Here is a 14267-nt window from a genome sequence, read left to right on the forward strand (position 1 = left end):
TTCATCACACTCAGAACAGCGTTTACATCATTATTTACACTGGGGCTTTTATTGGTGTTAATACCTCAGTGGGAACTGAAACTAGTTGCTTCACTCTTTTAAAGTGTGATCAGCAGATGCCTTTGCAGTCCAGACACCTGTCCTATGAACATCAGTTTGCTGCAGGTGAGTGTAATGTAGCAATCCCACCATTATTCCATGTCATGCTTTAAAACACAGAGTTCTGTTTGGACCTGGTCTCTCTCTTTGGATCTGACGTGGTCATCTGTGATGCCACAGCTTTCTGTGTCTCTGCTTGTGTTTGTGAGGTCTGGCTCTCTTCTCTTTGCACACCTGTCTGCTATCAAGTCATCACACCTGTCTACAAAAGCTGTGGACAAACTGCCCAGCCCTCCGGGATCATCATCGTGTTCAGGCGTGTTCATGTTAGTGAACATGAACTGGACGGATCTCGCCTAAAGACTTTCCATTGCATTATTCTGCCTCAGACGTCTGAGACTGTATAAAACAGATCCACTCCCTCAAAGCTCTCTCCACCAGACAGCCTCAGACTTTCTCTCCTTTCTCCGTCACCTGGCTGCCACTCCTTCTCTGCTCACCTGTCTGCATATTTGTTTAAATTTGAATAAACTGTGAATTCACGCCACACAGGTTAGATTTATTCTCAGTCTTAGACCTTCATAATAAAACAAAGCCTTTTCCCTCAGAGGACGTGCCGGTAACGAGGCAAACAAGGGAGTCATTAGAGGAAGAGTCTAATTAAGCTGTTCCAGGTAAAAGGACTGCAGCTGTGGGGGAGCGGTGCTCTTGAATCCGCTCAACGAGCGGTTTGAAAATACACACTGTCACCAGAAAGTGCCACAGCGAAATGAATTTGTATTTGATTTGACTGATGATGCTGGACATTTGGTTACACGGTGCAGATTTGCATTACACGATGCAACAAAACAGACTTCATGAGCACTCCACACGGAAAACTACTAGTGTTAACCTATAACTCATCCCTGTGCCTATGATATAAGAGTTGAGGCTCTGCTGACCCCTCTAGTCTTTGAACCAAACTGCTCAGTGAATCCACTCTTTGTTTACTGGAGTATAGTTCAGGTCACGCTGGTAAATCATTCTTTAGTTTTCTGGTGAGGTCACATGAAGGTCTGCGATGGTTGGGTAACTGCGGATCAAGGGGCTTGAATGCATATCTGTGCTGTAAGTAAAGGTGCGCTGACCAATCAGTGGCCCCGGATATTAACACCTCAGTCACTAAACACCTTCACTGCTCGAACCTGTGGCTCCGTGCAGCAGTAGCAGGACAGCTAACGAACAACAGATGTAGTTTACTCTCTGGAATCATAAACATGTTTTTAACGTGCATCATAAGATGGGCAAAGAGAGGCAGAAAAGAAAGTGCAGGCTGTAAATGCGTACCTTGGCTCCTGATGTGAACTCACTGATGGCTGCAGTTTGTTGAGGCGTGCTGACCGGAGGAGGGGTGGCGGGTGTTATTCTGGAGAGACAGAGGTGCTTTGACTCGGCCTGTTAAGTGCCAGAGCTCTGGGCTCGGGTTTGGCTGCCAACTATGCCGGGCTGAGTTTATCAGTCAGGGACTTAGTGAGGTAAACAAAAGGCAAAGCAAAATGCAGTCATGGAAAATAACAAGGCAAAGTGCTCTAATTCAGTACAAGGTTTGACGTAGCTGTACTTTATCTGAGTATTTCCATTTTAAAGCTGCACGTTATATTATAGCTAGAAGATATATGTTTATATTAAAGGTCCAGTGTGCCACATTTAGTGTTTGGCAGCCTCCAAAGTTTCTACTTCAGTGTGAGGACAGAGTCAGGCGAGGGACGCAACTTTATAGATTAAATCAGTGGTTTCAAAACTTTGCAACTTTAGCAGCTTGTAAATGTCCACACGCCGTCATCGCTGACGAGATTACATAAGTCTGCATGATCTACATCTGTGTGACAGCTAAGCCTGAGGAAGAGCACACACTGCTGCTGAAAGCTCCAGAAATAAGGGATTTATCTTAAGTCTGGACCCGCAGGATGAAAACCACCACACTGTATTCTCATCAATAACAACTCACATATATACGTGCAGTACATTTTTTATAATCAGTAGTTTTATTTCTTTTACTTCACATTTCAGATGACACTAATGCATGTTCACTAAAAGCTGATTTAACACAGGTCTGGAATACATGAAAACATCTTCCACTGTACATGCATCCAAACAAACTGGACATCATGTCCTCTGTGTCAATTAAGAATATCAAAGCTTCTCTTGTCATCAGGTTCAGATAGTTCACCCTCGTGTATTCACAAGCTTGATCGTACACTTTGTGTGTGTGTGTGTGTGTTGTTGCTGTGATTGGACGATCCTCTCTGTGTCTCAGATACCGGTGATATCAGCAGGATGCAGGCGCCGGCTTCTAGCACCAATTAGCTCACAGTAAGATGTGCGACGCACTCCTGACGCGGCTGTTCCAGGAAGCCGCCGTGCTTTCCATATTCCCCTGGACACGCAACCTCATCGTCCATGAATGTATGAAGCACAGTGCTAAAGGTTCTGCAAACATAAAGGTGTCTTAAATGTTTTCACAAAGCATTTCTCTCTTATTATCGATGTATTATCCTTAGATAAGCAGTTATTGCAGCTTTTCATAAATGTTTCCTTGTAAAAGGATGTGTGTGCGTGGAAGATCCAGTGATGCTGCAGGCTGATGGAGGACAGCCAGGAATGAATCACATCACCCTCATAAGTGCAACCTTTCTCTGAATATTGCCAATAAATAGCAATAATCAGTACTGATTGACACCTTTATATATTCAAGTTTAATAAATACACATCAGAACATTAAAAATTGTCCAAATGTTTTCCACAGGTGAGCTGACAATCCAACAAAAATGAAAATAATTCCTTTTATGGTGCAAAAAACATCCAGCGTGACAAAAGTTTGGTATATTTAAACTTTCAGTGCTGTCATAGAGTCATCCACACAGAATCTATGGCTCTATAAAACAATATGGAATCAATAGTGATCTGAAGCAGGTCTGAAATAAAGAGCTGCACGTCCTGTTTCGACCCTGAAAACCTTCCGTCATATGTTAGTCCTGGTCCTGCACCCTCTGTATAATAAACCGAGGTCGGAGCTTTTGTAAATAGGCATTATCACAGACATCAGAGGTGAAAAAGACAAAGCATATTGTTGCATATTCTCTTTATTTTCCCACGTGTCTTATCTGGCCTGCTGCAGAATCATCCCGCAGAATTTATGCCGCTCCTTCTATCATGTGTAAGTGAGAGAACCACTGATACATGTGATAGCAGGGCCCGCCGAGCCTAAAATAGAGCTGGGACGTGGCCTTGTGTCACCTCCTCAGGAGACTTGGAGGTTATCAGGCCACAACAGTTGGATGGCTTATAAATCACAGCCCAGCCTCTTAGCCACAGTGTCACCACAGCAGCAAGCAGCCTGAGCCAGCTCAGTAACGACACATGAAATATGAGCACAGGGGAGTGTGTGTGTGTGTGTGTGTGTGTGTGTGTGTGTGTGTGTGTCAGAAGATTACATAAGGTCTTGAGGCACCTGATGTTGTAACAGCAGGGAATCGTGCTAACTTTGAAAAATGATGCTTCTGACTGGGTCAAATAATATGAAATAAAACATTTCACAAATTATGACTTTAAAAAAAAGAATGTCATCTGGTGCAGGCTGTGCTCCGTCCAGGTCTTTGTGGCTCTGAGGAGGTTTCTCATCCTCTCTGACCTGCATCCTAAACACATTGAAGCTTGGGCTGAAACTCTTACAACACTTTATTACTTATGCACACCAACAATCTAACGGCACCGTCACGTACACAGAAGCAGCTGTTGACTTATGAGCATACGTCATAAATGTTCATTTAAAGTCTGATGGCTCCTGTGGTGTGTGACATACACCGACTATTGCTCTCTTCCAAAGGGTTAAATAAAAACGAGCTCTCTCCAACACAGGTTGACTCTATATCACAGCAGACTTTAGTTTCTTCCGTCCGTACACAGAGTTCAGAGTTATGTGCTGGAACTATTCCTCACCAAACAACAGTTGGACAGTCAATGTGGCAACAAGAGAATTACAGCACGCGATCTCAACATGATTTAGTGAGCGCTATAGATGTGGGAAGGTGTTTTTTATTTATTTTGTCTTTATGCTGAGATAAAAACCTCCTGGATCCAGCTCTAAACTCAGACATGAGAAGGGTTTAAAGAATGAGATCAAAGTGCATTTTCCAAAATGTTGAACCACAAAAAAACACCGAAATGGAGGTCATGTAATGTTTTTATCACATGAGAACACGTCTCTGGTGTTTTCATGTGAACACACAGCTGCTGTCTGTCAGCGTCTGCCTCTGAGCGGCTGTGAGTTACAGCCCTGGACTCCACGAGCTGACGCTTCGATAGCTGAGATGACACTGATGGCGGAGTCCGCAGAGTAAACAGACACTTTGTGAGAAGGTTTGATGGTGAGAACCTGGACACGTGTTTCTCCTGAGTGTAGACGGGGCCCTGCATCAATCATCATCAGGATGTTCAGTGATTTAAATATAGCATGCTGCAGTGTTTTCCTCTATCCAGAGATACTGAAGATGATTCCACATTGCTGGGAAGAGATAATTGAAACCGTGATCAATTATTTCCGTCTCCTCTGACGACCTTGGTGAATTCAGCCATTGGCCGGATCAATAAATCTGTTGATGAACCCATGATTGAATTTGTGTGCCTGCACAGGACGTCGAAGTTTGAATCAGACAGCAGCGCGTCCTGCAAGAACTCCAGCCACGTGTGTGTGTGTGTGTGTGTGTGTGTGTGTGTGTGTGTGTGTGTGTGTGTGTGTGTGTCTGTGTGTGTGTGTGTGTGTGTGTGTGTGTGGAATAAATCATTTGCATCTTTCACTAAACTCCACCTCACATGAATGTCATATTCTGATTAGAAAAAAAAAACATTCATCACGTCGCAAGTGAATATTTATTTGCTGTTAAGACAAATCACACATTCCACTGTGATCTGAGAAATCCACATGTCAATACATTAAAATAATGATGAACAGCTGAAGTCTGTGTGAGAGACAGACAACATATCTTCTCTTGAAGGGTTTCGTTCATTTGTCTTTCGAAAAGTTGAAACGTTTTGTCAAAGGTTATAAAGATTGTTCACGTGTTCAGATGTTACTCAGATTTAGAGTTGAAGGTTAATCAAGAAATACTGCCAAACATTCTTATCTTTGGTTTGGACTGCGGTGTCGGCACTGTCGCCTCACGGCAAGAAGGTTCTGAGTTTCCTCCCACAGTCCAAAGACATGCAGGTTATCTTAAACTGCCCATAGGTGTGAATGTGTCTGTCTCTATGTGTCATGTGACTGACTGAACAGAGTTTCCTCCTGTGCCTTCATGGATGGAAGATTTGGACTGACAGAACAAGCGAGCTTTGAAAACTCTGAGAGTTTACAGACCTGATGAATCAGATCAATCTACAGTTAGATGCAGCCACATTCAGGTTCCTATAGATTTATTATTTATGATGCAGTGCAGGATCATTTGAGAGCCATAGATCAATGTCACTATACATTCAGACAACACATTATAAACACAGCATTTGATTATTTTGTTAACATTCAACAACTACAACTCCCATGAGGCTTTGCTGTTATTCAGAGAGAAGTCGCCTCGCGTCCTGTTTTTGTTTCAGAAAGAACGATGAAAGAAACCTTTCAGCAGAAATCCATGAAGCAGTGAAAGGAGATAATCACAGGCGTGTGTCGCCTCTATGATAATGATTCATGATTGTTTGATGCGTAATTAGATAAAATAATTAAATAGCACACAGGAGTGCTAATAGTATTAAATATACACAGTCATACTTCCATGCAGTGCAGATTGGTTGACACATTAACAACATATTTACATGAATTCATCACCAGTAGCTCGTGGTTATTAACAATATTCACAATCCAGGCACAAAAATATATATTGTCTATAATTACTATAATTAAACTCGCCTTCATACCAAACTGAGTCATGTTCCATTAAGGTTTGTTTATGGTTTGTGTGGGGATGGGTTCCATACTAGGCCAAAGATGTTTTGTTTCGTTTAGTTTTTCCGTGTCAGCAGCGTCGCTCTTCATCGTTTGGGTCCACAGTCCACGCTCAGTGAATGGCAACCCAAAAAGTCTTTGTTCTGCAGCAAAGCCGCGGCTTCATCCCCTCGCTTTGACTTCCAAATGAAGCTCTATGCTGTCTGAAACCCGGCGGCACGTGGGGAATCAATCAAAAGAAGGTTTAGCTGTTTTCCATCAGCTGTCACAGCTGAAGGTTCCTCTTAGAACCAGCTTCAGGAACCGCAGACAACAGCAAACAGTCAGCAAGTGCAAATGAAAAGACATGAACTGAAGTTATAGTGACTGAGGGTTGTGTTCACCACTGGGACGTCCTGTGCAGACCGTTCCCCTGCAGAAGAAGACATGGTAGAGATGTTCATCAAGCAGAAAGTTAACGAGACTTTAAATGAAACTGAAAACCGGCCTGAAAAGTGGCTCTGAGAAGTTTTCGTGGAGGACAGCAGCTGTGTGCAGCTTTGCATCGCAGCTTTACTCTGCATTTTATTTGAGTTTCTGAATTATCAGAGCAAATTTACTTAGACATTTCCCTAATGGAACAAAAAAAGGTCTTTAGTATCTATCCTATTTTTGCATAAAAATATCTTACAGCAATTATTTGCATTTGCCTCTTACCTTTGGCCAGTATGATGCTTCAAAATGTCTAAAATCTTTTACTATAAATGAATTAAATGTAATTTATATGGCGCCAAATCATAACAGGAGTTACACCTTCCATACAGAGCAGGTGTAGATCATACTCTTCATCATATTTAGAGAGAGAAAAAGGATATTTACTTTGCATTTTATTTGAGTTTCTGAATTCTCGGAGCAAAGTTTGCAGAAATGTAAAGTCTATAATATTTATCATAATTTTTGTTTAAAGATCCACCACTGTAAATATTAGTCTTTAAAGGACGTGACACTGACACGTCAGGCGGCTGCACGATGACTCAAATGTCTGATATTAAACTTACAGCTCATTAAAAAGCAAATTAGTCTAGTTGGAGTTTACTGTAACTGCTGTGAATCTAAACTGAGCTGCCATCTTCACTGAGTTAAGAGAGCTGTAAAACTTTCCAAAGCCACTTTTAGAGTTTAACACTCAGAGATAAAGTTCTAGAAGATACATTTTCAGTACAGCAAAAGAAATGTAGAAAAAGACGATAAGGCCAAAAGGAGTCAGAACAAATCAAATCAGTACGTTATTTTTTGCACCTCAGTCAGAGAAAGAATGCACTGAGTCCAGCCGGCATATTGAACAGACAAAGTGAAAGACACGAGGCCTTGAAAGAGTGAGCTCCACAAGGTAAGAAAAAAAACTCCAGACAAAGAAGTGATTCATAGTCAACCTGTAGAAGAAGTTGCTATGGATACAGCAGGCGCTGAGAGGTGGACATGCACAGAATAGAAAAGCATCTGGAGGTAAGCGAGTGACAGGAGGACACGGGTGGAGCGAAGGAGGAAGGAGGCGTCGGGGGTTCAGGGTGCGACCTACGCTATTTCCGTTTGTCTGTGTGTAAGGAGTGTTCCCGATCCGCGGGTGTGTCGACGGGGTGCTGCTCTCGCTGCTGGCTGCAGAGTTGGCGGACGCTCTGGGAATGACCATGTCACAGGCGTCCAGATGGGGCTGCGTGAAGTCACAACACGGGCCATGACAAAAACATCCGGGTCAGGGTCAGGGTCAGGGTCAGGGTCGGGGTCGGGGTCAGGGTCAGGGTCGGGGTCGGGGTCAGGGTCAGGGTCAGGGTCAGGCAGAGTCACTGTCCTAAAAATAAAGTCTGATTGATGGATGTATGTAACAGGTCATAATATTAATCTGGTCCATTTTTCAGACTTCAAAGATTCTTCATTTCAACAGTAATTTGCCTGTCACAGGTTATACTACTATCTGTGTGTGTGTGTGTGTGTGTGAAAGTATGTTCTTTATTTGCTTCAACCATTTATGCCATATTCAGATCTGTGTTCAAGTAAACATCGTGTGTGTCTATACTCACGTTTCCCACAGCTTTGGTGATGAGAGCCAGCTCGGTGGGCTGGTAGACTGAACTACGCAGCTGCCCGGTGTAGCCGCTGTACGGAGACACCGGTTTGGATGCTATAATGGACAGACAGAGACAGCAAATGTAATTATTTTGTCTGCGTGATATCTCCAGGCCTTTTAAGTGCTATCAGCAACCATCTCTTAAGTCTTTATACTGCCAATCACTCGCAGATACAAGACCATCAGGCTATCTGTCCTTCATCCTGTCCGAGATGGACGTCAGAGATGACTTTGTCACTCTTTGTGACACAACAAATATTTTCCCCCGGATGAGACTGTCGCCACACCTCAGTTGCCATGGAGACAGTGCAAACAGGCATGATGTGGCGGGAATCAAGACTCAGCGTGGGAGTGATTACGTGCGATACAGTGGTTAGAGATGCAGTTGGATGCTAGACACTCATTAACAGGAATGAGTCAGAGGACGTGTTACCTCTGAATACCTGAGTGCTACTCTGGGAACGAGTGCATACGTTCTGGTCCTGACAATTATTGACCTTTTTAGTCAGAGCTAACATTTCACGAAAAGGAGTTAGCTCACGTGGGCGTTAACCGGGGAGTTACTGATTAGGGATGAAGTCAAAAGTTGCCGCTCTGTGTCATGAATCACACAACAGCTGTGCAGACACTGTTTAACATTTATCAAGGTTTGAAAAATAGACTAATCTTTCTGAAATTAAAAAAGAGTTGAAGAGTTTAAGGAAGAAAACAAGCAGTGCTTGTGGGATGTACTGAGCTGTCCTTATTTAAAGTGTGGCCAGTGAAGAGGGAGCGTATTAGTTTCAGTCAGGTGTGAAAAACAAACATATCGTAGCTCAAACTTTAGGAAGTTCTTTTGTTTTTCAGGTGAGGAGGAAGGAGAAAGAGGAAAGTCTCATTTGATACTAAAACTCTTTAGATAACGGACAGCTGTATTTATGTCAAATGAGTTGTAGAGAAAACGGTTCTGACCCAGCCACACACCTTTTATTAGTTATCGATATCAATCATCCCTGATGATAAGCAGGGAGCTGTGAGGCGACTTTGGGACTTACTGTTCTGATCTTGGTTGCTCTCTCTTTTTTTTTTTTACTGCAACATCAGATCCTGTTCAGCTCGGGATTTAAACAGCAGCATATCAAATTCTGTGGGATCATCACGCAAATGCACAACAACCTTTTTGAGGACATTTTAGCAGGGTAATCAGTCTGTCCTGATGTTTTTGTGGACTCGAAAGCTTCATCCCTCCAAGGTCATTCTGTATATTCTGATGATACAAACAGTCAGTGATGGGACAGAATGTACGATTCAGTGTTCCCAGCCATTCACTCCACAAACTGTGGGTCAGTAAAATATGATGCAAGCCCCGGCAGACATTGTAATGAATTTCTGGTTTGACTGTGTTTGATATGTACAGGGAGGTTACTGTGTGACTAATGCAAAGTGTGTGTACTGTGTACTTAAGTGCTTAAACTCACCTTACCTCACAAATGTACTGAAACTAACCAAATATGTCAGTTAGGCAAATATTTGACTTAGATGGAAGAGGAGGGAGTGAAACAGTTTCTTGCTCAGGTTCAGTCGTGTAACACTTTAAAAAATGGAAAACATGTTGGTGTGCTTGGTGCGAACTTTAAAAATCAAATGCAGCCCAAAATGCTTTTTCAGAGATACAGTTGTAATGATCGTTAAATTCGGACGATGGATTTGGGTTTTATTGACAGACCGCAGTGAAATACACTCAAAGATATATCAAAGTCAACAGAAAAGTTATGTATCCAACTTGAGAGTTTTAGGTTAATATAAAATAAATAAACAACATTTGATATCGACAGTTCTCGGAGAAGCTCTGGGATTTCAACCGGCTATATACCTTGGTTTGCCTCGTCCATAGAGAAAGCCTTATTTTCCATGAACATGTTCTGGGTGGTGTGCTCCTTCAGGATCGTCTCGTAGCCGACTCCTCGGTTCGGGTACAGTTCTTCCCCGAAGACTTCCTGGCTTTCTTCGTCACCGGTCAAACAGCAGGTTTGGGGAATGATGTAGAGGATGACGAATGCCCACGCATTCGCCACCAAGGCAATGGCCAGGGTGGGGTCATCCCACGTGGGACCTCCGGTCCTCGGATTCCCGTAGACGTACATGACGATCCACGCCACCCAAATACACACAGAGAGAAAGCTGGTTACGAGGACACAGGCGCCGTCCTTCTTCCACTCGTTGTATTTGCCCGCCATGATAGCCAGACTTGCCACAAACACGGCCAGGATCAAGGTCATCACATAGATCAGCGCCATGACGAAGTCCTTATTGGCGATGTTGCAGGGTACAGCCGTGGCTCTGCCAGTTGCAGTTGTGTTACTAAGTGGCCCGAGTGGGTAGCGTGCCACTGTGATGATCAGCCACTCTGTGTTGATGACCACCTCCACCAGCCATAGTCCAAGTGCCCCCAGACATATGACCCAAGCCTGGGGACTGCTGTTCTGCCTGGCAAGGATGTTCAGCCTCACGCACTGCATCAGAAGGCAAGCGAAGCAGCCACCAAAGAACACCCCGAAGAGGAACCTCCGCGAAGCACAAGTGGAGAAGTCCTTTCCAACGATGAAGGCAAAGGTCAGGCAAAAGAGGCCGGCTGTGAAGATCAGGAAGAAGGTGTTGACCGCCACGGCACTCTTGCGGTTCTTGCTCCGCATGAAGGGCAAGCTGGCCAGCAGTGAGATGAAAAGCACAATGGAGAAGACGATTCCAGCTGCTGCGAAGGCCTCCAGCACAATGCCCCACACGGCATTCATGTCACACAGATTGTAATAGAGCGAGTCCACGTTAGGGCCGCAACCCCGAGGGGTGAAGTTGGTAGCCATGGCTACTGAGAGAGAGAGTTCAGTTTGGATGAGTTTCTCCGGGATTCTGATCTGTTCAGGGAGGAAAACAGGGAGTCTGAGAAAAGTGGGATGTGGACAGATCTTAACAAAGACTCAAACACGTCACCAAAACTGGAGTGGAAAACTGTAGTCTCCACCCAATCAAGCAAATACAGCATTAGCATGAGTCAATATACACACAGCAACACATGGGATTCTAAACAAAAGCTGTGTAATGATGTTTACACGGAGAACACGTGACATAACTGTCAGAAAGCTGAATCCAAGACCACAACAGTCACAGAGGAATGTCGACGTTAATCATTAACGGTATCTGTCGACAAATATTGTTTCTGTACATTTTCACCTGAATCAATAAGGTGAAAGTTCTGTGAGCAGAACTGTAGCTTCAACATTTCCAATCTGAATAAAACAGAGTCACCAGTCAGTGTTTTATACTGAACAGCATGAAATGTGTGAATCAACATCTCCACGGCCTCAGTCTTGTCTTTCTGCTGTGTCTGGCTGGTTCTTTTTGTCCCCATCAGATCCGGTTACACTGAACCGAGGACAGACTCTGAGGCTCACCGGTAGGAGTGTGGTGGCGGACATTCAGTCTTTCTAACTCCTGTGACTCAATCACAACAAAGATCTCTCCGCAACAAAGAAATCAGCCTCCTCTGTCTTTATTTACTCAGTACTGTCAGTCACTTCCCTCACATGACGGTGCAACCTCTGATCAAACACGCAGTCTTCAAGGTGTTACAGTGTTTCAGGGCCTGGCAAATTAAGAACCTCTCACTCTTCAAACATCAATGTCATTTTCATCTCAGCTCAAGGACCAGCTGTGAAACACACGGCTAGTTTTCATTCCAAATGAAGGAACAAGGCTTTTCACAAATATCTCACATACTCGAGCACTCAGCACGCACACGTTAGACCTCAAACTGAAGACTTACTTTGATTCCTTCAAACAAAACGATAAAATAACAATGAAACTCTCAATTCTGCAGCAGGAGACCTGAGACTACTCTGCCAGGTTCCTTCTTGACCTTGGAAGCAGTTTAACACGTCCATTTAGTAACTTATCTGGACATTTTAATCATATCACATGCTCTTCATCAGCAGGATAGTGATTCTCTTCACATGTAATTGTAAAAAAACCTTTCCGGCCGTTTGAATCTTTTGAGTTTTGACACTTTACATTAATAAAGATAAAACAGGACCAGTTCAAGAGAACAGCTCAGAGTGAGTCTGGGCTGAGTCCTCAGCTCGACTCGAGTCACTCGTCGATGCTCTTGTTGGAGACAATCGTGTCTATGTTTGGAGTGACTGCACCGCCGTGGCAGGATCAGGCGTGTGGATGCTTTCACCAGCTAAAAGATTTGTTTGTTCACAGAGCTCTGACAAAAACTGAACAAATACTCAACACCATGACAACTGTGTAGATCTCCATCTGCTGATGAAGAGCATGTGATGTGATCAGCGATCAAACAGACTTTCTGATGAGCTTCAGTGACAGAAATCAGCTGTTTTGGGGGGGGGACAGAATCATCATGTCCCCTAGATTAATATGTATTAACATGTATTTAATCAATCTACTCCAAACTAACACAGGTAAAACATGATGAGTCTTCCATGTGAGCACAACATGACATATATCATGTATGTCAAATCATCAACTCATCTATAATCTGTGTTTTATGATTAAACAAAGCAGATGTAGACTGCAGCTGGGGATGCTTTTATTTTGAAATAAAGCTGCATGTTCAGAGTCCTGATTATCCCCAAGAAGAGTCTCAGTTAGCTCTGCTGCTTTAAAGCACAACATGTAGTCTGTACACACTGACACACATTACAGTGAAATGAAATGTTACAACATGTTAAAGCTGCTGATCACCTCCAGGCTGTAAAGACTGTGAACCTACCTGGATGCTGTCTGTAGACTCTTCTTCACCTGCTTCAACAAACAAACAAACAAACGGCAGATTGTCGGTGAAAATCCTCCGAAAGTGAAAAAAAAGAGAAGTCACGAAAATAAAAAATAAAAAAAGTTTCTACTCTACGTCCAGATCTGACAGAAACTCCTCAGACTGATCTCAGACCAGCTCACCGCAGATTTACTGTAGAAACGAAAGTTTGAGACACGACCCGACTGCGACTGATGCTCCCTCTCTCTCTCTCTCTCTCTCACACACACACACACACACACACACACACACACACACACACACACGCACACACACACACATTTACACACGTGAATATATACACAGTGTATTTTATATCTTAATATTAGTTTTAATCTAAATAATTGTTTGTACTTTTTTTTTATCTTTGTTTACATTTATGATAAACAGACTGTGTGTGTGTGTGTGTGTGTGTGTGTGTGTGTGTGTGTGGGGACATCTGCTGGTGGTTCAGCCACATGAAGGTGGCAGTACTCTGAATACTCTGTGTTGTACTTCAGTGTACTTGAGTATCCTCTTTATACTTCTTCACTACAAGTATCAAATGTTTACTTCAGTTACTGCAGTGATCCTTTATTTTAATAAAAGTACCACACTGTGAAAAACACTCCTGGTCAGAACACACTCGTGTTTCTTTGGACATGAATGTACACACATGTTTATGAAGGTACCACCCTGAACACATCAACACGTCCATCTGCAGACAGAAGGGGGCGCTGCTTCTTCAGCAGAGCAGCTTGATGTTAATGATAGTTTGTTTACAGCAACAACATTTATATGATATTTTCTATTTATTTAGTCTTTCTATCACAGTAAACATTAATAATCTCCTCATGTTGTGGATCTGACAATGTCACTTTAAACTTTGGGAAACATTTGGAGCAAACAGACTAAAAAATTGATCAGCACATAAATGTAACATACCTGACATGAACAGGAGAGGGGATCATCAGCACTGTGTTGTTATTGAATACACAAAAAGATCAATATTTCAGAGTATGCTGCAGTTCACTTTAATGTCATCCTTTTACAGACTCAAAAATACTTGAAAAGCAAATTTGCACTGTGTACACCTGTTTAAATATGTCATTTTTATAGACCTGTTCATACTGTAAATTCTGTCAATTAAAAATTCTACCATACTGCTTTATTTATATTTATATTTATATCATACTGCCATACTTATATTTATATTGATAATTCTGCTTATACGGTTTATACTATTTATATCTCCAGACTTTTCTATTCTCTGATGTCTTTTAGCTTGTATATATTATATA

At 42.7% G+C, this 14267-nt stretch overlaps 1 protein-coding gene and 1 long non-coding RNA gene across 4 annotated transcripts; one reads left to right on the forward strand and one right to left on the reverse strand.

The window, feature by feature from the left end:
• Positions 1-53: 53 nt before the first annotated feature.
• On the forward strand, positions 54-2887 carry LOC109140858 (uncharacterized). The gene is made up of 3 exons (XR_002042577.2): positions 54-165; positions 2396-2582; positions 2684-2887. It is a non-coding gene; the product is annotated as an uncharacterized LOC109140858 (long non-coding RNA).
• A 2101-nt stretch (positions 2888-4988) lies between these two features.
• On the reverse strand, positions 4989-13201 carry gprc5c (G protein-coupled receptor, class C, group 5, member C). 3 transcript variants are annotated; one of them, XM_010742380.3, is made up of 5 exons: positions 12946-13201; positions 10030-11068; positions 8131-8231; positions 7632-7763; positions 4989-6485 (listed from the first exon to the last, which is right to left on the reverse strand). In XM_010742380.3, the coding sequence occupies exons 2-5, from the start codon at positions 11015-11017 to the stop codon at positions 6453-6455; spliced, it is 1254 nt and encodes a 417-aa protein (XP_010740682.2). In that variant the 5' UTR covers positions 11018-11068; positions 12946-13201; the 3' UTR covers positions 4989-6452. The 3 variants fall into 3 exon arrangements, with proteins under 3 accessions (XP_010740682.2, XP_027132957.1, XP_019124518.1); XM_027277156.1 differs by lacking the exon at positions 12946-13201 and having other exon boundaries at positions 10030-11230; XM_019268973.2 differs by lacking the exons at positions 7632-7763; positions 12946-13201 and having other exon boundaries at positions 10030-11231.
• Positions 13202-14267: the final 1066 nt, after the last annotated feature.

Source organism: Larimichthys crocea, unplaced genomic scaffold (assembly GCF_000972845.2).
Source record: "Larimichthys crocea isolate SSNF unplaced genomic scaffold, L_crocea_2.0 scaffold83, whole genome shotgun sequence".
NCBI lineage: Eukaryota > Metazoa > Chordata > Actinopteri > Sciaenidae > Larimichthys > Larimichthys crocea.

Bases quoted from the DNA above. Each gene is read 5' to 3' on its own strand.
- gprc5c (XM_010742380.3), bottom strand. From the start codon at position 11,017: ATGGCTACCAACTTCACCCCTCGGGGTTGCGGCCCTAACGTGGACTCG. The intron at 8,232-10,029 runs GTATATAGCCGG...TGTCCATTATAG, and splicing joins TATGGACGAGGCAAACCAAG to CATCCAAACCGGTGTCTCCG. The intron at 6,486-7,631 runs GTAGGTCGCACC...CTTCTTCTGCAG, and splicing joins CACAGACAAACGGAAATAGC to GGGAACGGTCTGCACAGGAC.